This window comes from Fringilla coelebs (genome assembly GCF_963513975.1).
Source record: "Fringilla coelebs genome assembly, chromosome: 1".
Lineage (NCBI taxonomy): Eukaryota > Metazoa > Chordata > Aves > Passeriformes > Fringillidae > Fringilla > Fringilla coelebs.
In genome coordinates this window covers 8,610,335-8,633,880 of record NC_140028.1, presented here as the reverse complement: position 1 = coordinate 8,633,880, position 23,546 = coordinate 8,610,335, and the positions used below count along the sequence as shown (strand labels likewise).

Below are 23,546 nucleotides of genomic sequence, written 5' to 3'. Positions count from 1 at the left end.
TAGATACCCCATTAGCCTGTGGAAAAGAGGAATTAGTGCTCTGTAGTGCCTGTAGCCCACTACTCTCTAGCAGGAGGGAGGTGAACTGCACCATGGCTGTCACCTGAATTCTCACTGATTTGTTGTTGCCTCAGCAAGTTTTGCAAAAGCCTTTCTGCTACAAGGCTGAAGTCTCCAAGTCATCTCCAGGCTGTAATGTGTTTAACTCAATGCATGGTTTTCATCTTTAACTGAATGAACACTTCCATTTCCTTCTGTGCATGGAGCAGAGCAGGCTTCTGCTGGTCTGTTGTGATTTCCTCATCGTTTCTGTGATCTCACAAGTGGTGCTTGAAAAATTGATAGCCTGAACTGACTGGGAAAGTCCAGCTTGTTAGGTTTGGAGCATTTTTTCCCCTGTAGAAGTTCATGTGCTGTGATGACACTGAGTATGGAACCATCTGTGGGGGGTTTCAGGTACAATCTGTGACCTTTAACAATGGGAGAACAGATGTTATTTTAAGACTGCCCATGCTGAAAATGCTCATATGTCATCCTGCAGTCTTGGTTTACTTAGGCTGGTATTTAAACAACTCTGCTCAGTTGTGTGAACATCTTGGACTGTCTTATAAAGAGAAAACAGCCAAGTCTCATAATTAGGTTTGAGAAGGAGCTTCCTGCAGCCAGCTGTAAGCTAGGGAAGATAAAAAAATGGGGTTTTTAATTATAATTTTCCAAATATGCAATGCTGTTATTCAAGCAGTTTATGCACAAGGGTTTGAGTTTTGGAAATTTTTATGTGTTTGCAAATTAGTCTGAAAGGAGCAAAACATATTACCTGAATTGCTAGAAGGAATACTTGTGGTCAGAGCACACTGAAGAGCCTGAAAGCACTCTCGTGTATGTGGGAGGAACAACCTTGGTGACTTTTGACTTTGTTACGAAATTTATTAATTGTATACAATAATTATCTAAACTTTAATGAATATTTTTGTCTTCAGTTCTAACTGGATCATGTCTATCTATCTTAGATTTGGCAGCTGTTAGGAGGCAGTGGCCCTTACAGGGTGGCTCCTGCACGGCCCTGTGGATTACAGACAGATCCTGTGGGCTCTGTTCCCACTCCATGCAAATCAAGTAATTAACTGAGAAACCACCCAGACATGTGGGTGTAATGATCTCAGGCCCTTCCTGTTCCTGCCTCCTATGATCCCCTGGTGATTTATAGTCATTCCCTTGAGGCAGCACTGAGCAGAGCTACAGGATATTCCAACATGGGAGTAAATTTCCCATTGGGCTGTGTCTGCCCATGGGGTATTTCCATTCTCAGGAGAGATGCTAATGGTAGTACAAATGCTGATGTAGCTGACTTTGGTGATTAATAGCATCATTTATCTTCCTGTTTTCCCATAATGTTGAGTATTTATCAGAAACATCCTTAGTGTGAAACAAAACCTTATTTTACCCATTTTTGGGAATTGATTTATCATGCTCCCATGCAGCAAATTTGATCTCTGATATGGAATTATTCTATCTTTGGTCTTAAGTTTGATTTTTTTTTGTTTGTAAATAAGAGGATTTTAGCCTTTTGAAAATTGCTTATTTTAAACCTGGGTAAATACCTAGTACATTTTTAATATCCCCTTACTATATCATTTGCTATAATTGGCACCCCTAGAGGAGAAAGAAAGCTTGTATTTAACAGGAACATAGCAAGATTGCTCCCTGCTAAAGGCCATAAATACACAGTTGTTATTTTTGAGACTTGTCTGAGGTGTGATTACAGTTATTATGCAGCAGTTTAAAGAAAATAATTATTTTTGAGTTATACAAATCTCAATGGATCAACAAAAATAAGAAGTAGTTCTGTTTTAGGAAGAGTATATTTTCTGCAGCTCCACTCTGAGTTGATGATTTGCTGGCTTTGAAGATTGTTGGTACACAGACAGGTTAGCAGGCTGTGGAAAAACCTCTGAAAACCAGGAATATAAAGCACTGAGTTCAGTCTGTAAGCATGTTTTGGGTTTGAGTCAGGGGTACTAAATATGGCTCACAAATTTCAGAATTAAGATCAGAATTTGTTTTTCAAACATAAATCATGCATACTGAACCCAGAAGTCTGATTTATGTACCTCCTTAACCTCATATTGACCTTCTCAACTTCACAAGTTTTCTTTTAAATGGAACTTGTTATTTTAATGCACTTCAGTATCTCTGTTTCCTTAGATCAAGTGTTAAATTTTGGAGCAAACTCATAATTGATGCCTCTTTTCTTCCACTGAAGTCAGTGATGAAACTTTTGTTGATTTTATGGCAAGGATTTTTTAACCTCTTTGCCAGAAAATCTATTCCAGTCTTGTGATCTTGTGACTGCAGTGGGAGCAGAGTAGGGCCAGTGTGAGTCTTTTTGCAAATCCAGTCTTAAACCTTAAACCAAACAAGAACATCTGGAAGAGAGAGGCTCTCTATATGGGACATCTATAATTTTGAAATAAGTGTTACAGGGATGGCTGGATTCAGAGGGCTGTAATTATCCAATGAAAGCCTTTGCCAAAATGTGGGTTGGAAGGTCAGCTCTTAACCTATTTATAAACCAGAAATGTCTTCCAGCCCATCAGGTGCACAGTGCATTGCCAGGAGCACAGGGCCAGTCTGCAGCTCTGCCTTGTGAGAGCAGTTTCTGCATGAGGCAAGTTGAGATCAGCCCTGGAAAGTTGTGTTTTGCTCCCAGAATGAAGTGGGTGTCATGGCTGTGAGTGTTGCTGGATCTGCTTTCAGGAGAAGGGCAGAACCAGTATCCCAAATCAAGGGCAGAACCAGTATCCCAAATCTCTTTAGCAGCTCACTGCTGGCTGTCAGTGTCCACAGTGGTGCCATCCACGGCTCTGGGTTAAAGAGTTTTGCTCTGTTGTTAAAATCAGCATTAATGTTTCTGTGTCTCTCTGCATCTGGGGTCAGCTGGGCAGAAAAAGGGGAAAAGAAAAAAACTGTGAGTCTCAGCATTTAAATCTGAGATCATGAATACTTTATCCAGGATGGAGGATGAAAAAAACCCACCCAAACCAACTCAAAGATCCTCCCATGTGGGAGATGGCAAGGGTCACTTCTGTGAGATTTGGGGCAATGAATGATCAGTTTAGACAGGAATGTATGAGCTGTGGATATTTGCAGCATGAGTGGTCACTCTTGCATGCCTAGCACAGGCTGCAAAGTGCCTAGTGTGCCTTATATGTATATAAAACTTATGCTCCTGACTTGACTCTATCTCACATAAAGGAACAAAAGAAATTTCTAATGTAGAATGGAAAGTTTAATTTGTGAAATTAGGTATAGGAGGCAAAATTCAAGTGTCAGAGGTGTAAATCCAAAAAGTTTATTTTGTTTTTTGCGGATTCATTTTGAATTTCCTTCCTGAGAGAGCAAGGACCCCTCTGAATGTTTGGCCTGTGGGAAATGGAGGCAAATGAGGATGGTGAAACTTGCCTGAGGTCACTTGGTGAGTCTGGGAAGCGACTCTGGGGAAATGTCTTCCAAAACCTCTGGTGCACCCAGACTTTCTGTGTTACAGGGGAATCCAGACAAGGCTCTCTTTTGAAAGAGCCAAAGCTGGTAATTTGAAGCTTTGTGTTTGAACCTAGAGAGATTTTGCTTGTTCCAGTAGTAGGACCTCAGCTGCTGGTACTGTAGACAGCACAGGATGGCAACATTGCTCTTAGGTAAAAACAAACTTTAAGTCATATTGATAAAAGAAGCCTTTTCTTGTTCTTCAAAAAGAAAAAAAAAAAACCCAAACAAAACACAAACTGGAAGCATAAATTTGTAAAATTCAATCTGGAAAAGAAAGAGCTGGGGGATCTAGTAATGCAGGCAGAAAATCTCTGGAGAGGATGTAATGGTTAGTTCTACATCACTTAAAATTGATGGTTATTTTTAAGTATCTTTCTAAATAGGTGCCACAAACTGTCACCCTAGATGTAGAGGCTGAAGTTTTCTAACATAGGTTATGCAACAGCTCATAGTGGATGTTTTTAAAAAGAGAAACCATTGACAGTACGGAAAATAGTCATTTCCACATTGCTAAAATATCTCTGTTCCTCTAAAATAATTGAGTAGTCAGTCCTTAAAGGGAAGAAAAAAATCCAGTACAGTGAGTCTGTCACACAAGTCAGGCTGTGACTGCAGGGTCACTGCCCCTGATCTGTTCAGATCCCCTCTGATGTAGCTCTGGTGATGGCTTTGCCTCTCTGTGACTCAAGTAAGCTTGTGGTGTTAAGATAACACAGTGCAACACCACATTAACCCTCATTTCATGTTGAGTGCTGTGGGCAAACTGTCTTTGTGGGAGGGGGAGAAAGGAAACTTTGGCCATCTTTGTCAGTCACTGATTTCTCAGTAGAATAAAAGAAATGTTTAATGAAATTACAGGTCATGACTTTTGCATCTGTGTGGGTGAATAAACTCAAGGACAAGACCTGCTTGCTGGGAATAGCAAAGGAGCAGCTGACTCTGCTCTGTCCTCACCCTGCAATTACATGGACAGGGCAACACCAAGCTACTCTTTGGGACTCAGTGGCCACAGCAGAACCTTTTGCTTTTAAAACATATTGAGCTTCTGAAAGGAGCTAAGATAATTAAAGGCCCATTCTGTCCCAAAACTTCTGTTTTGTCTTCTGTGTGCAAAATTGAGAGTTCTCAGATATTTTTATCTGTTTGTGTATGAGAAAAGAATGTTTGTGGTAATTTTTAAAAAATAGTTTGAGACAGAAGGACAGTCCTGGAGGAATACCAGAGTTAGTACATATGTGTGTGCATATATGCATGCTCACACAAGTACATGGATGTTAAATGTATATATGGGAATATACATATATGTAATACACATGATTATATTTGCACATATGCATATATTTGTGTATATGTATGCCTGTGAAATTGTGTGAAATCTTAATTATGTAGAATTTACATGACATTAAAACTGTTCATAGAATTTAATATAATTCTTTCCACCAAATCAAATTAAAATACTCAAACTAACCTCCATTTACTTTCCAAGAATTTAGTGGCTGTATCTTTTCAGGAACTTGTGTGAAAGCATTAGAACCCATGCCCTTCAATGTAATTAGGGCTGTTCAGAAATCTTTTATTTAAATAAGTGGGATTTACCTTCAGACCTGGATAAATCTGCTCTGGATGTACCTGTTTCTTTACTAAACACCCTTGTAAGCCAATTAATATCTGACCTCTGAACACGGGAACGGACCTTCAAGTCAATTAAAGGCCTTTAAATATTTAATTTATTCTCAGTTGATGCAAAGGAAGATGACACTTGTTCATTGAGGAACTCCCCAATGCATTTAACTCTGTATTAGGTTCCTCTGAAATTTTTTCTTCTCCTTCTAGTCATATTATTTTTTATGGTTCATTTTACAGAGTATATGGATGCATGGCAACCCCTAAATGTGTCGTCTGTTCTCCTGGATTCATCCATCTCCCACTTTGAAGTTGTGCATGTTAGCAGAGATCTCTCTAATGACTTCTCCACTGCCAGAGATTTTTGCCTATCTGGTAAGAAATGGTCATTCACATCTTTACAGAAAATACTGACTTGTGTGCCTGAAAACCAAGAACAGCTTTCCCACTTCTGACATAGATACACTGATTTTACTTGTCTTGAAAGACTATCCCAGTGTTTCCTAGTCTGAGAGAGGGGATCTGAAGTAGTTTAGAGAGAGAGGCAATAGATATAAATGCTGTAGTATAATACAGTAATTAGGTCATTTTGACACCTCTTGGGCACAGAGATCTCTTACTTCTCTAGGCATTGTACAGCTGGGAGAATATTATAGCAAATAATTAAAGCAATGATGTCTTGTTTTTCTAAAGAACCTCTGCCATTTGCTAACCCCACCTGCCAACACCTAAAGCAACCTGTGGCAGTGGTGTGAGAGGAAGGGTTAACTGAGGGCTGGGAGGAAGCAGAGATTGAGCTGCAGTGACAACAGAGAATTGCTTTAGTCTACAGCCTGACCAGACAGAAGAGTCCTTTAATTTCACATGACTGGGAAATCTTCAATGCCACAGAGCGGTAGAAATTAGAGAAAGCTCCCACTTACTCACTGGGGACTGTTAGAATTCAGATGAGGTTATCAGCACTTTACTAGATTATGTTTTTCTCCTTCTAAAACCTGTGCTAATAGCTCTTTTGCTGCATTATTCCATTTTAAAGCCAATATAAGCTTCTGTCCTTTGGATACTTTGGAGAACGTTAGGGCCATTTGGGACATTTATGTCCCATTACTCTAAATTACATCATATCCTTGTTGCCTCATCTGTTGTCAAACCTTTCTTTTAGCAACAGTGTAACACTGTCATGCAAAATGTGAGAACATTTTTTACCTGCTCTTTTCTTCATGCTTCACCTCACAGCTTGTTCAAAGAACCAGTCATGTTCAGTGGTTACACTGGAATTCCAGCCTTCAGCCATAAGGTGCATTTTCTACCCTGACACACAGATGTGTGCACATGGCCTGCAAGGGCAGAGCTGCTGGGTGTTACTGAAAGAACCTGCTGCCTACATCTATAGGAGACAAGGTAAGAACAGGTCAGAGCTGTGGAGGAGGGACCTCAACTGTGGTGCTCAATTCTTGTGAAGGGAGGACTGAGGAACTCCTCACCTCATAAAGCAGCAAGGATGTTTGCCAGACACTTGTCCATGGCTGTTTCAGAGCAGTTGCAGCCAAGAGGATGGGAAAAATGTCCCCAAGTACTGTTTTAAAAATACATGAAATTTTATTAAAGGTAATCAGAACCCAGGCAACAATAAGAGGGAAAGGAAGAAAATTTTCCTTTTCACTGAAATTCTGTGAAGTCAATGAGAACCTTCTAGGTTGAAACTCAATGAAAGAAAAATCAGTTTATCATTGCCAAGTGAAACAAAATCAGAAACTGACACACAAAAGTAGACTTCTGTGTTTATTGTTCATTACAGGTTTGGTTTTAATCCCATGACTTTGAATTTTGTTCCTGTCTATCAAATACATTGTTTTAGGAGAAAAATAGCAGGAGGTGTCACTTCACTGCGTTTTAATGAACTGTTTTATAGGAAAACAGTAACAGTAAACAGTAAATGAACATGTGTTTCATTTAAAGAAGAGAATTTGAAATGTAACAGAGTTACAAGAGTTTTAAATGTAACAGTTTAAAACTATGGGAAATGGGACTAATTTTTATTTCTGAAATCATCCTAACTTGAAAAAACGAGTTATTTTTCCTCTGTTCACCCTCTGACAGATTTACCCCAGCTCATTTCTGAATCGGATTCAACCCCGAGAGTGTACATCCCATCCCACGGGTACCTGATGGGCAAATCCCAGGTGATCCACGTGGGCTCAGGATGGAGGAGCATCAGGCAGTTCCTGGGTGTCCCCTACGCTGCCCCTCCCCTGGGCGAGCGGCGCTTCAGCCCCCCGGAGCCGTTCGCCTGGCTGGAGAGCTGGAACGCCACGGTGCCTCGGTGAGGAACCCTGGGCACCTGCACTTATTTTACAGCATCAGCCTCATTACATGGCTATGACACTGGGAAGATGCCAGCAGCTCACATCCCAGGCAGCAGACCAAAAACTTAATGTTACAACTTACTTTAAAAGTCTTCTGACCAATCACACAAAGCAAAAGCACATTGACAGTAGTTCCATCCAATCACTATAGGCACACGTACCTTCGGTTAAAACAAGGCTTGCTTATTTCAAATACCACACCTGTTTGTAAGCCTTAAAACACAATGCACAGAGCTCCGTTATTAAGCTTAGAACTTCCTAACATCTCTCTAGATATACTTTTCTGTAGCTTAGGGAGTTATTCTAGACAAGCGTTGATACACAGACTCTCGGATTTTCTGTGGTTGAAATGGCTCCCAAGGTACTAAAGAGTCTTTTTTCCCAGCCCCATGACTGAAGAGCAAGTTGAGATTCATTGGTTCTGCTTTTCATGGTTGTTTATTTTCTCTTATCTAATACATTCTTTCTCTGACCTGCTGAGATCTGTCTGGCAGGTCTGTTTGTGGCACACTGACCACCCTTGGGGTGGTGTTAGCTTTTCATACTAAGAACTATGTGTGCTTTATTTACAATAACTTTCCAATACCTATCACCTATGTTAGACAGTCTGTCTCTACCCTGAACCAATCCAGAAGTGCCACCATCACAACAGAAGGTGGAGGACAAGAAGAAGAAGGACAGGACATGCCCAGATTCCTCCATCTTGTCTCTTGAACCCCCATTCTAAATCCCAAAAATTCTACTTTTTCACCCTGTGACAAATTAACTATTATTCTCCTCAAACTCTTGTAGCTTGTAAATCTTCACACAGAGTTGATAATTTTTTCCATGGGCTAAAATCGAGGGCACATTTGTTTTTGACTTTGTGCCAAGGTCTCTGAGCCCCTTGCCAGGGTCTCGTGTCATCCAGGAGAGCCAGAGGAATGTCCTGGGTTCTGACAACAGACCATTGTTCTCTTTGTCCTTACTTTTTCACTTCTTACATAATTTTTCTGCTCACCAATCTTATGGCTACTGCTTAGCTCTAATCAGTTCTGCTATCTCTGAGGCCTGCCTTTTGCAGCTTTCCCAAAACCCTTTGATTTTATTGATTCCCACATGCAGGAGTGCTGGTCCAGCCAGGACTGGGAAAACTGCTGGAGTGATGACAACAATATTCATGTCCTTTCTTGCAAAGCAGCCTACAGAGTACAGATAGTTACTTTGAATAGCAAAGAGAATAATTTCTCCATCTATATGTTAAAGAATGCAAGCACCTCAAAAGGCAAATTCCTCTACACTCTGTTGAATCTCTGCATAACTCCCCACCAACTGTCTGCTGTCAGTCCATTTTCACTCTGAATAGTATTTATACAGGTATTTATTATATTTATACAAATAGTTTTGCTCCTGCTGAGCCGTACATTTTTACACATTTAGTCCAAGAGGGGCACTTCAACACTGATGTAACCAGAAGCTGTGGGCCTCATATAGAAATTCTCTGCCTGCTAGTGTCCAAGAGATCAGGTTGAAGGGCCCAGAAAATCAATCTCTTCTGTCCAAAACCAATTGAAAGGCAAATACCTGGGGAGTTGAAAGTGTATTTGGCTTTGGTTATCCCATCCTTCAGGATGCTCCTGAGCTGTGGAGGTGAAGCCACAGCCTCCAGTACATTGCAAGGGATCTGGTGGTGTGTGACATTTTGTTTCCCAAGGTGCTCAGTGGTGTTATTTTAGCACACACCACACCAGCTCTTGGTTTCTGAGCCATTGTGAGTTGTCTTGTAGGGCTTAGTTAGACCCACCTTCCTGTGATTCTCCTTGAAGACCCAGGGTTTCAATGAGCAGCCTGGCTGGGATTTTCAAAACAGTTTGGGGACAATCTGTTCCTTTATTTTGAATCCACAGTTCTTGCTTAGTCCAATGAAGAATTTGGTCATTATCTTCTATTATTCATTTAAGGTTGAAAAACCAATTATTTGAGTTTACTCATGGGGAATTGGAGAGGCTTCATTTTATGTATAGAAACTGTTGATTCTTTTTAGGATTCTATATATTCTATATTGATGCTGCTAAATATTTATATACAAGAAATTCACATTAGCACAGTGCCATTACTGATGGAAGAGATATATTTATTTATCATCTTGGACTTGATAAAAGACTTAAAAAACTTGAAAAAAACAACCCAAACCAACCCAACCCAACCAAAACCACTAGCCAGCTTTTGGAGTCTCCAGCTTCTGTGCTTCAGCAGGTGGCAGCCTTTCTCCTGGGAGCTGGAGAAAAGAAGCTGTGAGCACAGGTGATGATCTGTGCTGCCCTGTGGAAAGCTGTATGATTAATAATGTAATACCTATTGTCCTGGCAGGTTTCCTACCTGGGAATTTGTATTGTTTCTGCCAAAAGTGGCTTCAGCATTTTTTTTATTTGCTCCACTATGTCAGTGTGAAAGTTGTTGAGTGACATCCCTGTCCTAGATGAATCTCCCCCTTATGGAAAAAAAATTGTAGAATTCCATTAAGTCTGGTCCTTTTCCTAGCAGTTTTCTAATAATTTCTTTACACCTTTAGGACAAAATTTTACAAGGGCATTAAAAATGATAGTTTAGAAATAATTCTCTGAGCTATTACCATATTTTCTAAAGTTTTTCTGGCTTCTTCAGTAATAAATTTGAGTTTTTTCCTAATTCATTGTGTGCTATGGATAAAACTGTGAAACAGAGGAACTGGTTTCAAAGTAGGTTATCACTGATCAGCAAAAATCATCCACTTGATTCAAGCTTGATAAGCTTGAGCAGATTAATCTCATTCAGATGATGGCCAGAAAATAATTTTCTCTTTGTGGTTGGCTACTGAATTCTTATTGAAAGAGTAATTTTAACATTAATTGGTGCTGTTAATGGTCTGCTATGATGCTTAGAACAAAGAGATTTTAAAAATGCATGAAATTTTTGAAGTTACCAAATTTTCCCACAGACCATTAGAAATTAAATTGAACACAATGAAATGTAGCCCACAGACCACTGGGAGATAAATCAAAATGTACACAGCCCACGGATTATTAGAAATTTAAATAAAATAACCAGAATTTCAGCAAAGCAATGGATTTTGTAGGTGTGCAGGGGAGACTGCCTGTGAGCCTCAGCCCTGCTCTCTTTACAGCTGGTGCAAATTTTGTGTACTTTATGTTAAGTGTGGGGTTTTTGAAAGCATATTTTTAAGATTTAAGGTTTTTAAAATGAGGCAGGTTTTCTGAGGACAGATTCTAGGCACACAAATGCAAGGCATTGTGTGCAGGTGTACAAACCAACATAGCTGTTGTTAACTTATAGGTGGGCACAGTTTTAAATGAGATCAAGATTTACAGATTTAAAGATTTTATTAACTAATGCATCAAAATATAAGGAAGTAGCAGCAGTGGAAGAAGAGTAAAAGCCTTTTTTATTGTGACTTTCTCAATCTGTGTCTCTAGGGCAGCATGTTGGCAGCCAGGAGATGGAGAGCCCCCACCACAGTCTGTCAGTGAAGACTGTCTGTATCTGCACATCTTTGTCCCTGACACCACTGTAAGTATGAGATGTAATTAAAATCAATTTTTTTTTGTAGCTGAGGACTGTGCATTTAATTGGCATGAGTGGCTGTTTTGCCTGTGTTGTCCACAAAGCCAAAGTGCATTCTGTTGTCTTTACTGGTACAAGAGTATTCCCTACAGGCTTTGTGTGAGCTGTGCTGGGTGACTAGGAGGACAGCAGACTAAAAAGCTAGAAGTAAGAGAGAGACAGAGAGGGAAACAAAACACCAGGAGAAGGTGACAGCAGAGGAGGAGAAATCAAGGACAGAGATGGCAGTGCTCCTGCAAGCAGACCATCTGTCCAGGAGACAAGAATGCAACACAATGCATCAACATTTGTCTCCAGACAGGGGGCTGCTGATGGTTTTTTCCACCCTCCTCTTTACTGTTCCCCTGTTGACATCTGTGGGAGTCTGCTGGGAAATGAGAGTGGCAAGCAGTGCTAGATATGTGGCCAGCTCACAGAGCTTAAAAGTAGGTGTTTCCAAAAATGGCTGGGCCACTGGTACAGTGAGATGAATTGTCATTGGAAAGTTCTTGGTTTTCTCATTCTAAAAAGATATAAAAGAAAGCTGCAAGTTAAAGCCAAGCTAAAATGATTGGCCAGCCCCTGGAGGCTTGGGGTGAAGATGCTGGATAACCTGTGAATCCCATTGAGGAGTGGGCCAGAGACAGGAACTTTTTTTTCCACAGTACTGGCAATTTTTCAGAAGGTGGTGGTAGTTGTAATAGAAATTTATGAATCTGTCATGCTGCATGTCTGGAAAGAGCTGGTTTAGCAATCTGACAGCATCACAGAGAGTCCCTTGCAGGCCCATTTTAATAATCAGAAAGACCAGCAGTCTGTCTTCTCCCTGCAGCATGAGGCTGTCATTTTGCCTTAAGTGCAGTCACCATTTATTGAAAACATCAGGTCACTGTCCCAGGCAGTTTGCCATCTGTGCTTAAGAGCCGCTTTCAGGATTTTTGAAATTTTGATATTTGAAAATATTGTATTTTCCACCTAAATAGGCTGTGTATTCTCCTTCTCAGTCCTATGACCTTAATCTCTCCTGTCTTTTGTAAAATTGTAAAGTAGAAGTAGGTTCAACCAAGAAAATCAGTTTTACATGCATAAGTCTAGTCCAGGAGAGAACTAAAATTTCTGGTTTTGCAGAAGTAACTGGGAACAGAAGGCATTGAATTTTCCTGTCTCTTTTTGTGGCAAGCTCTATTTTTTACTCACATGCAGATAGAAAGTTATATATTTTCAGCCTGTGGCAAGTTAAATTAGCTAGTAAATATGGAATATAAAATCTCCCAGAGAGCAGTGAATGCAGAGGTCATTCAGGAGCATTTTGAGCCTCAAAAAGAGCACAGTGCAGGGACTGCTGCCTGTCACCAAAGGACTCTCAAAGTGTCAAGCACTGAAGAAGGTGAATGACATCATTTTGCTTCCATAGCTACATGTACCACAGTTAAACTGGCACTTCTGACTTTTTTCCACCTATAATCATCACCACCTGTCACACTAGCTCAGCAAAGCTGTGCTTTGCCTTTATTTAGAAAGGGTTTAATTGTAAGATCAAGACTTCAAAATCTCCATTAAATAGGAATAGAAACCCTCTCCTTACTCCATTTCCTGCACATTCCCATCCTTATTGTGTCATCCCCATTGCACTTAATTCTTTACAGAGCAATATTGTACAGTAGTGAAAGAACTGAAGGTTTCCTTAGTTGGTTGCATTTAAATCTGTTCCTGTCAAATAGCTTATCAAGTGTTTTACAGAAGGATGAGCAGGGAGGTTGGACCAGATGGCCCCAACAGTGTTCCCTTCCAAGGTTAACCTTTCTGTCACTCTGCGATGGAGAAGATGCTTGTGAATATTCTGAAGCTTCTCAGACTTCCAGCTGAGCTGCAGCATCCTGGTGGCTGCTGAACTTCATTCATCCCCATTAGGGATTGCATGTGGGACCTAAGCCCCTGCTCATAGTCCCCATGAGACCATGATGGAGCTGCTGGGCTTCCCGTTGCTTGATGCAGAGAAAGAAATGGGAATGCTGCATCCAGACACTTGGCTCTGTGCACAGTCCCAGTGCTAAATCTTCCCCTGAATTACTCCATATCTGTTGCAGCTGTTGTAAATGGCTTTACTTTGCAATTTCCATATTTTTCTGCCCATCTTTGCCCTTTGTAAGCTTTTTGTTGTGTAAAGTCACTCAGAATAATGTAGTATGCAATTTACAGGGCAGCTGGAGGTCATGGTGCTGCGGAGACTGTGGACATGTGGGAAATGCTTAGTATGAGCCTCAGGGTTAACCATGCTGAGCTGAGGAGATGGAGCAGGCTAAATATAACTGTTAATACCATTTTAGCTGACAGAACTTGATGTGGTTGTATTTCAGAATGAATTTCCATGTGAAAACAGATGATTTCATTTTCTTCCCCCCATCTCTCTCTGTGTTGCATGCAGTGCAGAAATGGGAACCAGGGACAAGGCACTGCAAGTTAGGCAGTTTCAGTTCAAGAGAACTTCATGAGAAAAAACAACTGTCTCAGTGCTTGTAATGTCTTGAACTTGTGTTTTCTTGGCAACATTGTTATGTTCACAAGAAGCCCCTGAACTGATTCATCAGAGAGATAAGTGAGGAGTGCACACAGATATCTGTAATTTTGCAGGATGCTGCAGCCATCACTGCTCTGCTGCTTCTCCCATACAGCCATTTGTGTTTTTGCTGGAGACATTCTTTGCCAGAACAGATGGGACTGCTGTGTTTAGCTAGGCTCCATCCAGAAAATAACAGCAGCAGAGCCCATTGCCCTCTAGGTGCAGGGAAAACCAGCCCCAGATGTACTTTGATGCTGCTACAGGAAAGGGAAAAACCAAACCAACCTCCCCCCTTATGTTCACTGAAGGATGTTTCTATTGAGTGTCTGTAACCTGCTGGTGAGTGCTGAGGTGTCCTGGGGCTGTTCTGCCTTTTTCCTGTTGCTGCAGCAGCAGCCTGGCTGCAGCCCTGCTGTGTGTGCAGAGAGGGTCCACACCTGGTGCTGCTTTGGGGAAAAGCTTCTGTTTCTGTGCAAAATCATGTAGCTCTGCCAGGAGTGTTAACATGGGTGCAGATGGGCGCTCCCTGCCATCCCAGGAAGTCTGCTGGGCTGTTTGAGGCAGAGTCCATCTGTGCTTTGTGAGATATGGGTCTCTCCTCTGCAGAGACAACGTCCTCTCTGCAGGATCCCTCTATTCATCTGGTAGGAGAAAAATTCCATGGGCACTGAAAGAGCATGGAGTGTTATCAATATCAAGAGACAAGAGACTGGGCAGTGTTTGAGTGCTGAAGACTTGAGAGCAGGAAGCAGCTGTGCACAGCTGTGAGTTAGTCTTACTCAAGATGGAGCAGCCCAACAGGCCTTTTCCTTCTGTTTTCCACTTGTTTGAACTTTTCCTGCATGTTTGTGTAAAGCAGATGTGCTCAAGCAAAGACAAGCACACCACGTGCTCAGTGGCCAAGGCAGCAAGAGCTGGCCTAGAGGAGATTTTGGCTGGTGGAATACTGTGGAACTGTTAGATCTACTTTACACTGGAGATAGTGCCCTCTTTGTGATATACCGGTCATTGCAGACAATTTGTGGACAATTGTGGACAGCACCCTTTAAATTCCAGACACATAGGCAGGTATTCCCTCTTTTTGGTCACTCATAAAAAGCTAAAAATAGCTTAGATAATGTTCATGAGGAAGCTGCTTGTGTTCTTATCAGTGACCTACCAAAGCAGTTGACAACAGGAATATTAATCTGGTCATTGTCATGGCAGGTCAGAAACATGTCAGTGTTGCTGTTCTTCCACAATGGAGGGAGTTACAATGCTGAGGAGGGAAAGACAGCCCTGGATGGGTCCTACCTGGCTGCCATTGGTAACGTCATCGTCGTGATGGCAAACTACCGGGTCGGCGTCTTTGGCTTCCTGAGCACTGGTAAGTCATGGGTTTCCAGAGCAAACACAGTTATGCATTCTTTAGCTCTTCTGTTTCTGATTTTTATTTTTTCAAGTTATTTTTTAACTCAAGTAATCTCTATCTTTCACAGATTTTTTTTCTAAATTATTGTGGGAAAAAAATGGCCAAGTAGTGGAGATTTGATCTAAAGAGAAAGGGGAAAAGCTGGGGGAACAGGGACAGCAACAAACCAAACCCAATATCTATATCAAAGCACTGGCTAGACTTGTGCTTGCAGATTAGTTTCTGGATATTGAGTTTTGCAGATGCATGTGAAGATAGGTTAGTACCAAAATTCTTTCTAATTCCAATGGCCTATCATTGTGGGTAGAGTTTTCAATGATTCCAGCTTCCAGCCTGTTCCATCCATGAAATGTTGCTGATGCTCTCCTGTGCCCATGTCAGAGTGGGGAAGAGGCAGAGATAGATAACTGCAGGTTCATGGTAAGAAGGATGTGAGAGGATGGAAAGTAAGGCACAAAGGTAGTTGGTTGGTTCCCTAACAATTGAGCCTGACTTCTCTGAAGGACTTGCCACATTTAATCTGAATCTGCACTGGCCTGGATGTGACTGAACATTTGCATGCTCTGTGTTGCAACCCTTCCCCATGTTCCAATGTAAAGGATTTCTTGCTCTCCTAATGCCAATCATCATTAAAAATTATTCAAATTCCCATTACAAACAGGATTTTGTCTTGTATAAAGAGGTATGAAAACACACATTCAATCTCCCTAAATCTTTGGGGTAGTGCCATCTGGTCTTGGGGATTATTTTCTTCATTTTGCCTTTTTTTTAGCCTTGCCTTTTTAAGCAAGTGGGGAACACCTTTCTACTATCTTTCACTTCTGCCTGGGGCAGGGGAACTTAAGGTCAAGAGCCATTGAGAGAAAATGCAACAGCTGCAAGTGAAGCTCTGTTTCAGTCTGGTGGCAATCCTTGTTCTCTTTAGTGGGCATTTTAATACACTTACAACTTTTAGGATGTCATATTTGCCATGTTTGCAAATATCTGACCTACATACTTGGCCTCATGATCCTTTTGAGTGTTCAATGCTAGTGATGTTGGGTGGATTTTGCCTGGTTTGAGATTACAGCTGTAGTTGTTGGTTATTTTTTCCCTTCTCTGTTTATTGTCTTGTCAAAAGCTCACTCACAGCAAAGTCTCTTTTATTCTGTAAATAGAGAACTGTCACTACAAGATCCTTACTTATTTACATAAGAATCTGGTTATGGGCGTATCAAGAGGAAAAAAAAAATCACTGTTTTCATGAGTGTAAACCCAATTTTTATGAAAGTGATGGAATAATTTCATTTTGTTTAGAGCCAAATGCAGTGTGGATATGAGCTGTGGGAGCTTCCAGGACAAGCACTGCCCACACCACCCTCCTCAGCCCTGTGAACCTCACCTAGGTTTCCTCCCAAGTGGAAAATGCTGGTTGGGCTGAATATGATGCAGCAGTATTTCTATGATGATGAATAATTTAGGAAAATTATTTGGTCTCTGTTTCACAGGGTTCTGCCTGCATGTCCCAAAATGTCAATACATGGCCTTGGTGTGCATGGTTGGCATTCCTGCAAACCTTCAGATAGAGGTGGTTCATTACATGACTTTTTGGGGACCTTCTCCTGCTCTCTGTACTGTGGAGCTGTGGTCAGGGAAAAGTTCCATCTTTCCTGGCCTCTTCCTCTTTGGGAAGACCATGGTGTGGATTTGGGGAAATTGTAGTCTTAGAATCACAAAATATTTGAAGTTGAAAAGGATTCACAAGAATCATTGAAGTCCAGTTCTTGGCCCTGTACAGGACACCCCAGGAATCCCACCATATGCCTGAGAAAGTTGTCCAAACACACCTTGAACTCTGTCAGGCTTGGTGCTGTGACAACAAATGGGTGGTTATTTATATCATTAACCATAAACATTCCAGTCTCCTGCACCTGGTCCTTTGGAACTTTTGCCATGGGTTTCAAAGGGAGCAGGAGTTCACCCTCAGGGCTTCACAGCAGGGCTGTTAGAAGGCCCTACAGTTAGAAATAAAAGTTATGAACTTGTGAGTAATATTACTTTGATTGTCCAAGTAAGCAAAGTCCTGAATTCTCTCAAGTTGATTTGCTATAAATTACAAAACAAATTAGAAAGGAAGGAGTTAAATGGATTTTTAAGGAATTGAAGGGTAGTGAAAACAAAAGATTTTCTTTTGTTTGGATGGAGTTTTTGTTAGTTCTATAGTTCTTCTGGTCTCTCAGTGGCAGGGCTTTTGCAAAAAATAAAAGAGCTCTCTTTCTTCTAAACATAAAAGATATTTAATTAAATTTGCTATCACCCATTAATGTTGCAAAAAGTGACGCTTATTCTTACTAATGCCTTCACTTCTTCTTACTAATGCCTTCACTTCTTCCTTTGTGTCCAGAAAAATAAGGGTGAGTTTCCTGTGATATGGATTGCAAGAGTTTGGAGAAGACAGTCATGTTTTTAGGTTTTATTCTTTAAAGATTCCATGAAGTCATATAAACCAGAATGATTTTCATGCTTTAATTTAGCATTATTGTTCTTCTTCTGTTTAGTAATAACAGAAGGAAGCACACAAGGACTCTGGTTTCTTTTCAGCGTCCTGTGGTCCTCAGGAATGTGATCTTTTCTTACAAAAAGGCAGTGGAAAAGATTCCTGGCAGACATGTTTGTTTCAGTCTAACTCCTCTGAAGGTCCATGCATGCATCTGTTCTCCAGTGTGGTACATTTCACAACCCAGCTGTGGTTTTTGCCAGGGAGAAAGGAACTGGTTATATTTCCCTCTTTGGTCTTTTTGTTTAGTATAGTGAAAGCAAGGCAGATTGTGTGGCTAAAACATTTACATGGACCTGCACATAAAAATTTCTTCACCAAAGGGATTGTAAAACATTGGAACAGGCTGCCCAGGGCAGTGGTTCAGTCACCATCCCTGGAAATATTTAAAAAGATGTAGATGTGGCACTTGGGGACATGGTTTAGTGGTGAATTTGACAGTGCTGGGTTAGCAGTTGGACTCAATGGTTTAAGGGTCCCTTCCAACCTGACTGACTATGATTTCACTTCCTTTGGAGTGGACTCAATGGGGATGGAGCAAGTCCTTAAAATGAGATTTCCTTTTTAAAGAGTGGGTTTATTGCTGGATTGAGAGCTCTGGGAACTGGTCATGGTATGGGGGACAAACTAAAAAAAAACCCAGAAAGCAAAGAAAAACTAAGAAAACAAATCACAAAACTAAAAGAAAAGTAAGAAAAGAAAAACTAAGAAAAAAAATCACAAAAGTAAAAACAAACCAGGGGAACTATTTCCTCCATTGCTTCACTGGTTTGGCTTAGACTGACCATCTGAAACACTGGCTATAGGTCATAGCTTCTTGGGTCATTGAGTTTTTGGCTGCCCTACTGAAAGGCTGTTCCTAACAATGGCTATTGTAGTGTGGGCACCTCTCAGATCTGCAAGGTTACCATTAATCTGTTCTCCTCTGTGTTTATTCTGCTGTGCAAACTGGTGTGTTTGTTACCTCAGGTATTCACTACAGGATGTACACTTAAACTGCTCCTTGCCTAAGACCTGTCCCCAAAGCAGCATCTTGCTATTCCACTCTCTGTTAATTTTAATTCACTAGTTTCTGAACCTACCCTTATTTTAAACTTGTACTATTTGGTCTTGGCAGTGGAAGAAACAAATAGTTTCAGCTGTGTTTCTATTCACAGCTTTTCTGTTTTATCCTGTGGGGTTTTGGTTTTTTCCAAGTTTTAAATGTGAAGAATTTTAAAACTTTGAAAATGAATGGCTCATTGTGGATTAAAAAGAAGCAGACAGTGAATAATAATTTTCTGTTCCTTTTTTTACAAACCATGGAGGAATTACTTTTTTCTGCTTTTGTTGACATAAAATCAAGCTTACCTACATTCTTGCATCATTAGATGCTTTCAGCATTAGTTTCTTATTAAGAAAAATATCAAGTTGCCACTTTCTGGTATTGAAAAGTAGGTGGTCATACTCAGGTATGAGAAGAACATGATTATTTGTTTGTTTTTATGTTTACCATATATATTTATATAATATTTGTATTTGATAGTCATAGGACAATCTCAAAGAATATAGACAGAAATATTAAAAATTTTAAAATAATATCTGGAAGAGTGTAAAGAAATTCAAGATGTTGTAATTTATGATTGGTCAGGCAGGGCAAGTGTAAGAGGTATGTAGGAAGGAAACATGCAATCAGGTGTACTCCAGGAAAACAGTAATTCTTATAGATCCCTTCCAGCTTGAGAGCTTGGCACACACACAGATTTCTTTTGTTTGTTTTTAATTCATTTTAAGATTGAGCTACTTATGTAGAAAAAGAAACCTATGTCTAAATGTATGGATACTTGAGCCTGGAGTCATCTCCTGCCATGATGGGTTCTAATGAAGCTTAGAAGTTCATGTGTTATTTTTCTATCCCTGGGGCAAACCAGCCCCCCCAGGACCACCCTGTGGAGTGGTAAAAACTGAAATGGAGTCACTGTATAAAGTGATTACCTTGGAAGAGACCACCTCAGACTTTTAAACCCTGGTATCAGTTTTGCCAAGTTTCATCTGCAAGAGCTGAGAAAAATTTAACATTTACCCAAACTTCAATGTTTCTAGCTTTCTTTTCAGCCGTGCTTTGTCTCCTCCACCAGGCTCTGCTGAGGCCAGAGGGAACGCTGGCCTTTGGGACCAGCTGGCAGCTCTGAGCTGGGTGCAGCAGAACATCGCCAGCTTCGGGGGCGACCCCGGCCGCGTCTCCCTGGGCGCCGCGCGCGGCGGGGCCGACGTCGCCAGCGCCCACCTGCTCACGGACACGGCGGGCACAGAGCTCTTCAGGAGGCTGCTGCTGATGGTGAGTTCACTCCTGCTTCAGCCTCACCTGCACATCCTGGGAAAGGATGTTGCTGCAGAGATGAGGATGCTGCAGCGCGTGGGTGCTGGTTTTATTTCATCCATACCCTGCCAGGGCTGTTGTTGCTGTAGTTATTTTTCATCTCACCTGTGACTGTTATCTTCAGGAGCTGGATGCTTCGCCAGGATGTACAAGAGATGTGCTTTGGGGTTTGGTTTACTCATAGTAAGAATCCAGTTTTCGTCACTGTGGTTTTTTGTGTGTTTTATAAATAACCTTGTTTCGTAATCTGGAGGTACAACAGCTTAGTTTCCATTCCATACATTTGATGTTGGTCAGCAGCTTTCAGACCCTGAAAGTGATGAGCCAAGCTCCCACATGTTAAAGTATCCAGTCTTTTTATCAAATCTTAAGACAGATTTCATTTAAAAGAAAAAAACAAGTTTCAGAGAGTAAACATCAGTTTACAGATGGGCTTGTTTCCTGTCAGCTTAGACCATTTCCTCAGTCATTCCAAGTGATCCATATCCTTACAGCCTTTCCTGTGTTGAGTCTCAGGACTCTGATATCAGTTTTGTCAGCATCAATACTGCCATTTATCTTCACAGCCTCAGTGTGCTCTGAAATGAGGCTTAATCACCAGAGGAAGTTTATATATCCATCATAAATGGTACTTGGACAAAATGAGCTCTACTAGCAGTGCTGCCTTGGAACAGTGAGCAGTGGCATAGAATTCTTGGTTCAGGAAGCTGGGGGCCCAATTAAATAAAATGCTGCCTTGAATATAGTGCCATCTTAATTCAGTACCTAATTGTTGTTCACTCTGTCCTGGCTTCAGGAAACATAACTTGCTTTTGTATCCCTGTGGCTCAACAAGTTTATTTTAGTTGCATGGCTCTACTGGGGAAGACAAAGGAAGTTTTTGAAAATTGCTGCTTATTAATTGTTTTTTTCTGTCATTATCAGATAATTCCTCACACAGTTCCTAGATTTTTAGTCAGCTCTTGACATGGAATTTAATTTTCTAGAAGACCCAGAGTACTTTTCTCTCTGTTTCCTCCTACTCTGAAGTCACAAACCTCTTACTGACATGGCTGAGGATGGGACCCTGTGAAAACTGTGCACAGTGCAATTTAACAGCTGAGCCACTTAGGGAAGGGAAATGCAAGGACCTCTTTGCTTATTGTTGCTTCTGGAGAGTATGTTATGTATTTTCTTTTATAAGTTTAAACTCATTCTTTATCCTACAGCAGAACACTGATTAATGGGAAACAGTGGCAAATGCAATGAGCAGACAGGTACACCAATTCTTCCCACTTTTCTATTGTTTATATCATTTTTTTCCTGGGACTGTGCAGACCACTGTCTTGGCAAAAGCAGCATCTCCACTGAGTTCAGGGTAGTGTTAATTTTGAGATTTCAGAGTAGTGTTAATTATTTATCCTGACAGCCTCAGAGTGGATTTAGTTTTTTTGTGAAATACACTGACAAAATGAAAAGCAAGCAACAGTAGAAGTAGCTGGTAGCTTAAAAACATACTTGATTTTTTTTAAAAGTGGTGCCAAAGTTGGTTTTTCACTTATATCTCCTGTAGACGGATGTGTCTTGTTTTTGTTCAAAGACACTAAAATCATTGAGTACTTTTAATTTTACTGTAAAAAAGGAGGTGCACACAGACTAGAATCACGAAACTGAGAATATATACCAGATATACATTTCCTGAGGGAAAATGCCTCAATAGAGCTCTTCTGCAAAAGTCAGCCTTGTGCTCCTTGTTTCTGTATTTGTTATGCATCGTGCTGTTCCTGAGCATGCAGAGAGGAGTGGTGCATGAAACTTTCTTTACTAGAAAATGTGCACCTGAAATAGCAAAATGCTTTTGAGTTTTCTGTGTCTACCCTATAATAGCTTTTGCTTGGAACAAATCTGAAAACAGATTGAACAAAATCAGTGCAAAGCTATCATGGGGATTTTTTTAGAATTTATTTAATCTTTCAGTGGTAGGATTAGAAATAAGTGTTATCTGTAATTCTGGTCTTATTTTAAATGGTTTAAGAGCATTAGCCTGGCATTTGACTTCATTTTTTGATCACTCAATTAATTTACCAGTGTAATTTTGATGTAGGTGACTGGATCAATGGTATGGATGGCAGGGAGCTGCAGAGGGCAGCTGTGTTGGGTGTCCTCTCCAGGCATTCCTGGTGGGTGCCAAGGGCAGCTTCCAGCCTTCTTCAAGGGAAGACACCAGGTCCCTCCTGGCCATGGAAGCAGATCAGACAATGGTCCAAAGAGAAGGTTTATTGCTCTTCTACTGCAGTCAGGTGCAGGGCTCTCTGACATGGACCCTAAATATCCCTGATCCTGGTAAATTAGCTGCTCGACTCCCTTTCTTCCCTCTTTCCCTAATCCTGGTAAAGTAGCTGCTTTTTAGTGTCCCTTTTCCCATCTCCTTTTTCTCTCCCTTTACCAGTCTCATTCCCACTCACACAAACCAAACACCTCTCTTGGTTACTTTTTTTCATGATACCATTTCATAGGTAGTGTCAGATTTGTATAAAATCACCTGGGGGCTGTCATCCCTTGCAAGCTCCCGTTTCCCAAAAGGTCCCCAGTAAAGTCTTTCAATTAACTGTAAAAATGGCCAGACCTCACAGAATTTCCCCATAACCATCTGTGAAATCCAGCCATTCCTATGGCACATTTAATTACTTTTTGTCCCTTTATCATGTCATTACTGTGAGGATGACAGTGTCTGCACAGGTCACCCAGGGAGGTTGTGAAGTCTCCATCTCTGGAGGCATTCCCAAGCCACCTGGGCATGGTCCTGGGCAAATGGCTCAAGGTGGCCCTGGTGGAGCAGGGAGGGGTTGGATTAGAGGATGCTGGGGATCCTTTCCACACTGAACTGGTCCATGATTGTTGAACCTGTCAATGTCAGAACATTTATCCCCTTCTCACAGAGAGTGTCTGGGTGCTGCCAATTGTGTGGGCTCTGGAATTCTTTTGTCACCTTCCATCCAAGATACCTTCTGGCACTGGCATTGCAAGGCTGGCTGATTGTACTAGTTGCACACCAGGTTTCCCATTTTTTAAAAGCAGCACAAAGTAACTACTGAATATTATTTTAATGAATAAATACAAGTCATGACTTAGAAATCTGAAATGCTCCCCATACACATTTCATGGATAAAATGCAGTCACCATAATGTATTGATTATCAGTAACAGTAATCAGATTGTACAAATGCCTAGAGTTCCTGAGTGTGTTTTGCCTTTTGGAGTTCAATGTTTACCAGCCAAATTATATTAATCATTTAAGTCCTGAAAAAAGTTTAAACAGACTGTGAAATATTTTGATCTCTGAACCTTTCTTGCTAGTGCAAATGACCTGATACAAGGTCTAAAGAGCACCTACATTTGTCTAAAAGCTGTTTAGAGATTAAATATATATGTGTGTGTATATACATATGACCTCTCCAGTTCTCTATTTCTCCAAACCTTCATTATTCAAATCTGTGGAAAAAAGTACAAGAGAATATTGGATTGAAACTAGCTCAGCTTGAGAGCATAGGTTGCAGCACTTTACACACTCAATCAAGAGTGATTGCT

General features: G+C 40.9%; 1 protein-coding gene across 1 annotated transcript in view; it reads left to right on the top strand.

The window, feature by feature from the left end:
- Window positions 1-23,546, top strand: part of TG (thyroglobulin) — a gene marked incomplete at both ends in the record, with an annotated part of 146,768 nt that overhangs the window by 62,815 nt on the left and 60,407 nt on the right. The window contains 6 exons of the mRNA XM_084219567.1: window positions 5,410-5,544; window positions 6,406-6,570; window positions 7,270-7,492; window positions 10,988-11,081; window positions 14,881-15,040; window positions 19,739-19,938. Coding sequence (XP_084075693.1) covers window positions 5,410-5,544; window positions 6,406-6,570; window positions 7,270-7,492; window positions 10,988-11,081; window positions 14,881-15,040; window positions 19,739-19,938 — 977 coding nt within the window. The remainder of the gene's footprint in view (window positions 1-5,409; window positions 5,545-6,405; window positions 6,571-7,269; window positions 7,493-10,987; window positions 11,082-14,880; window positions 15,041-19,738; window positions 19,939-23,546) is intronic.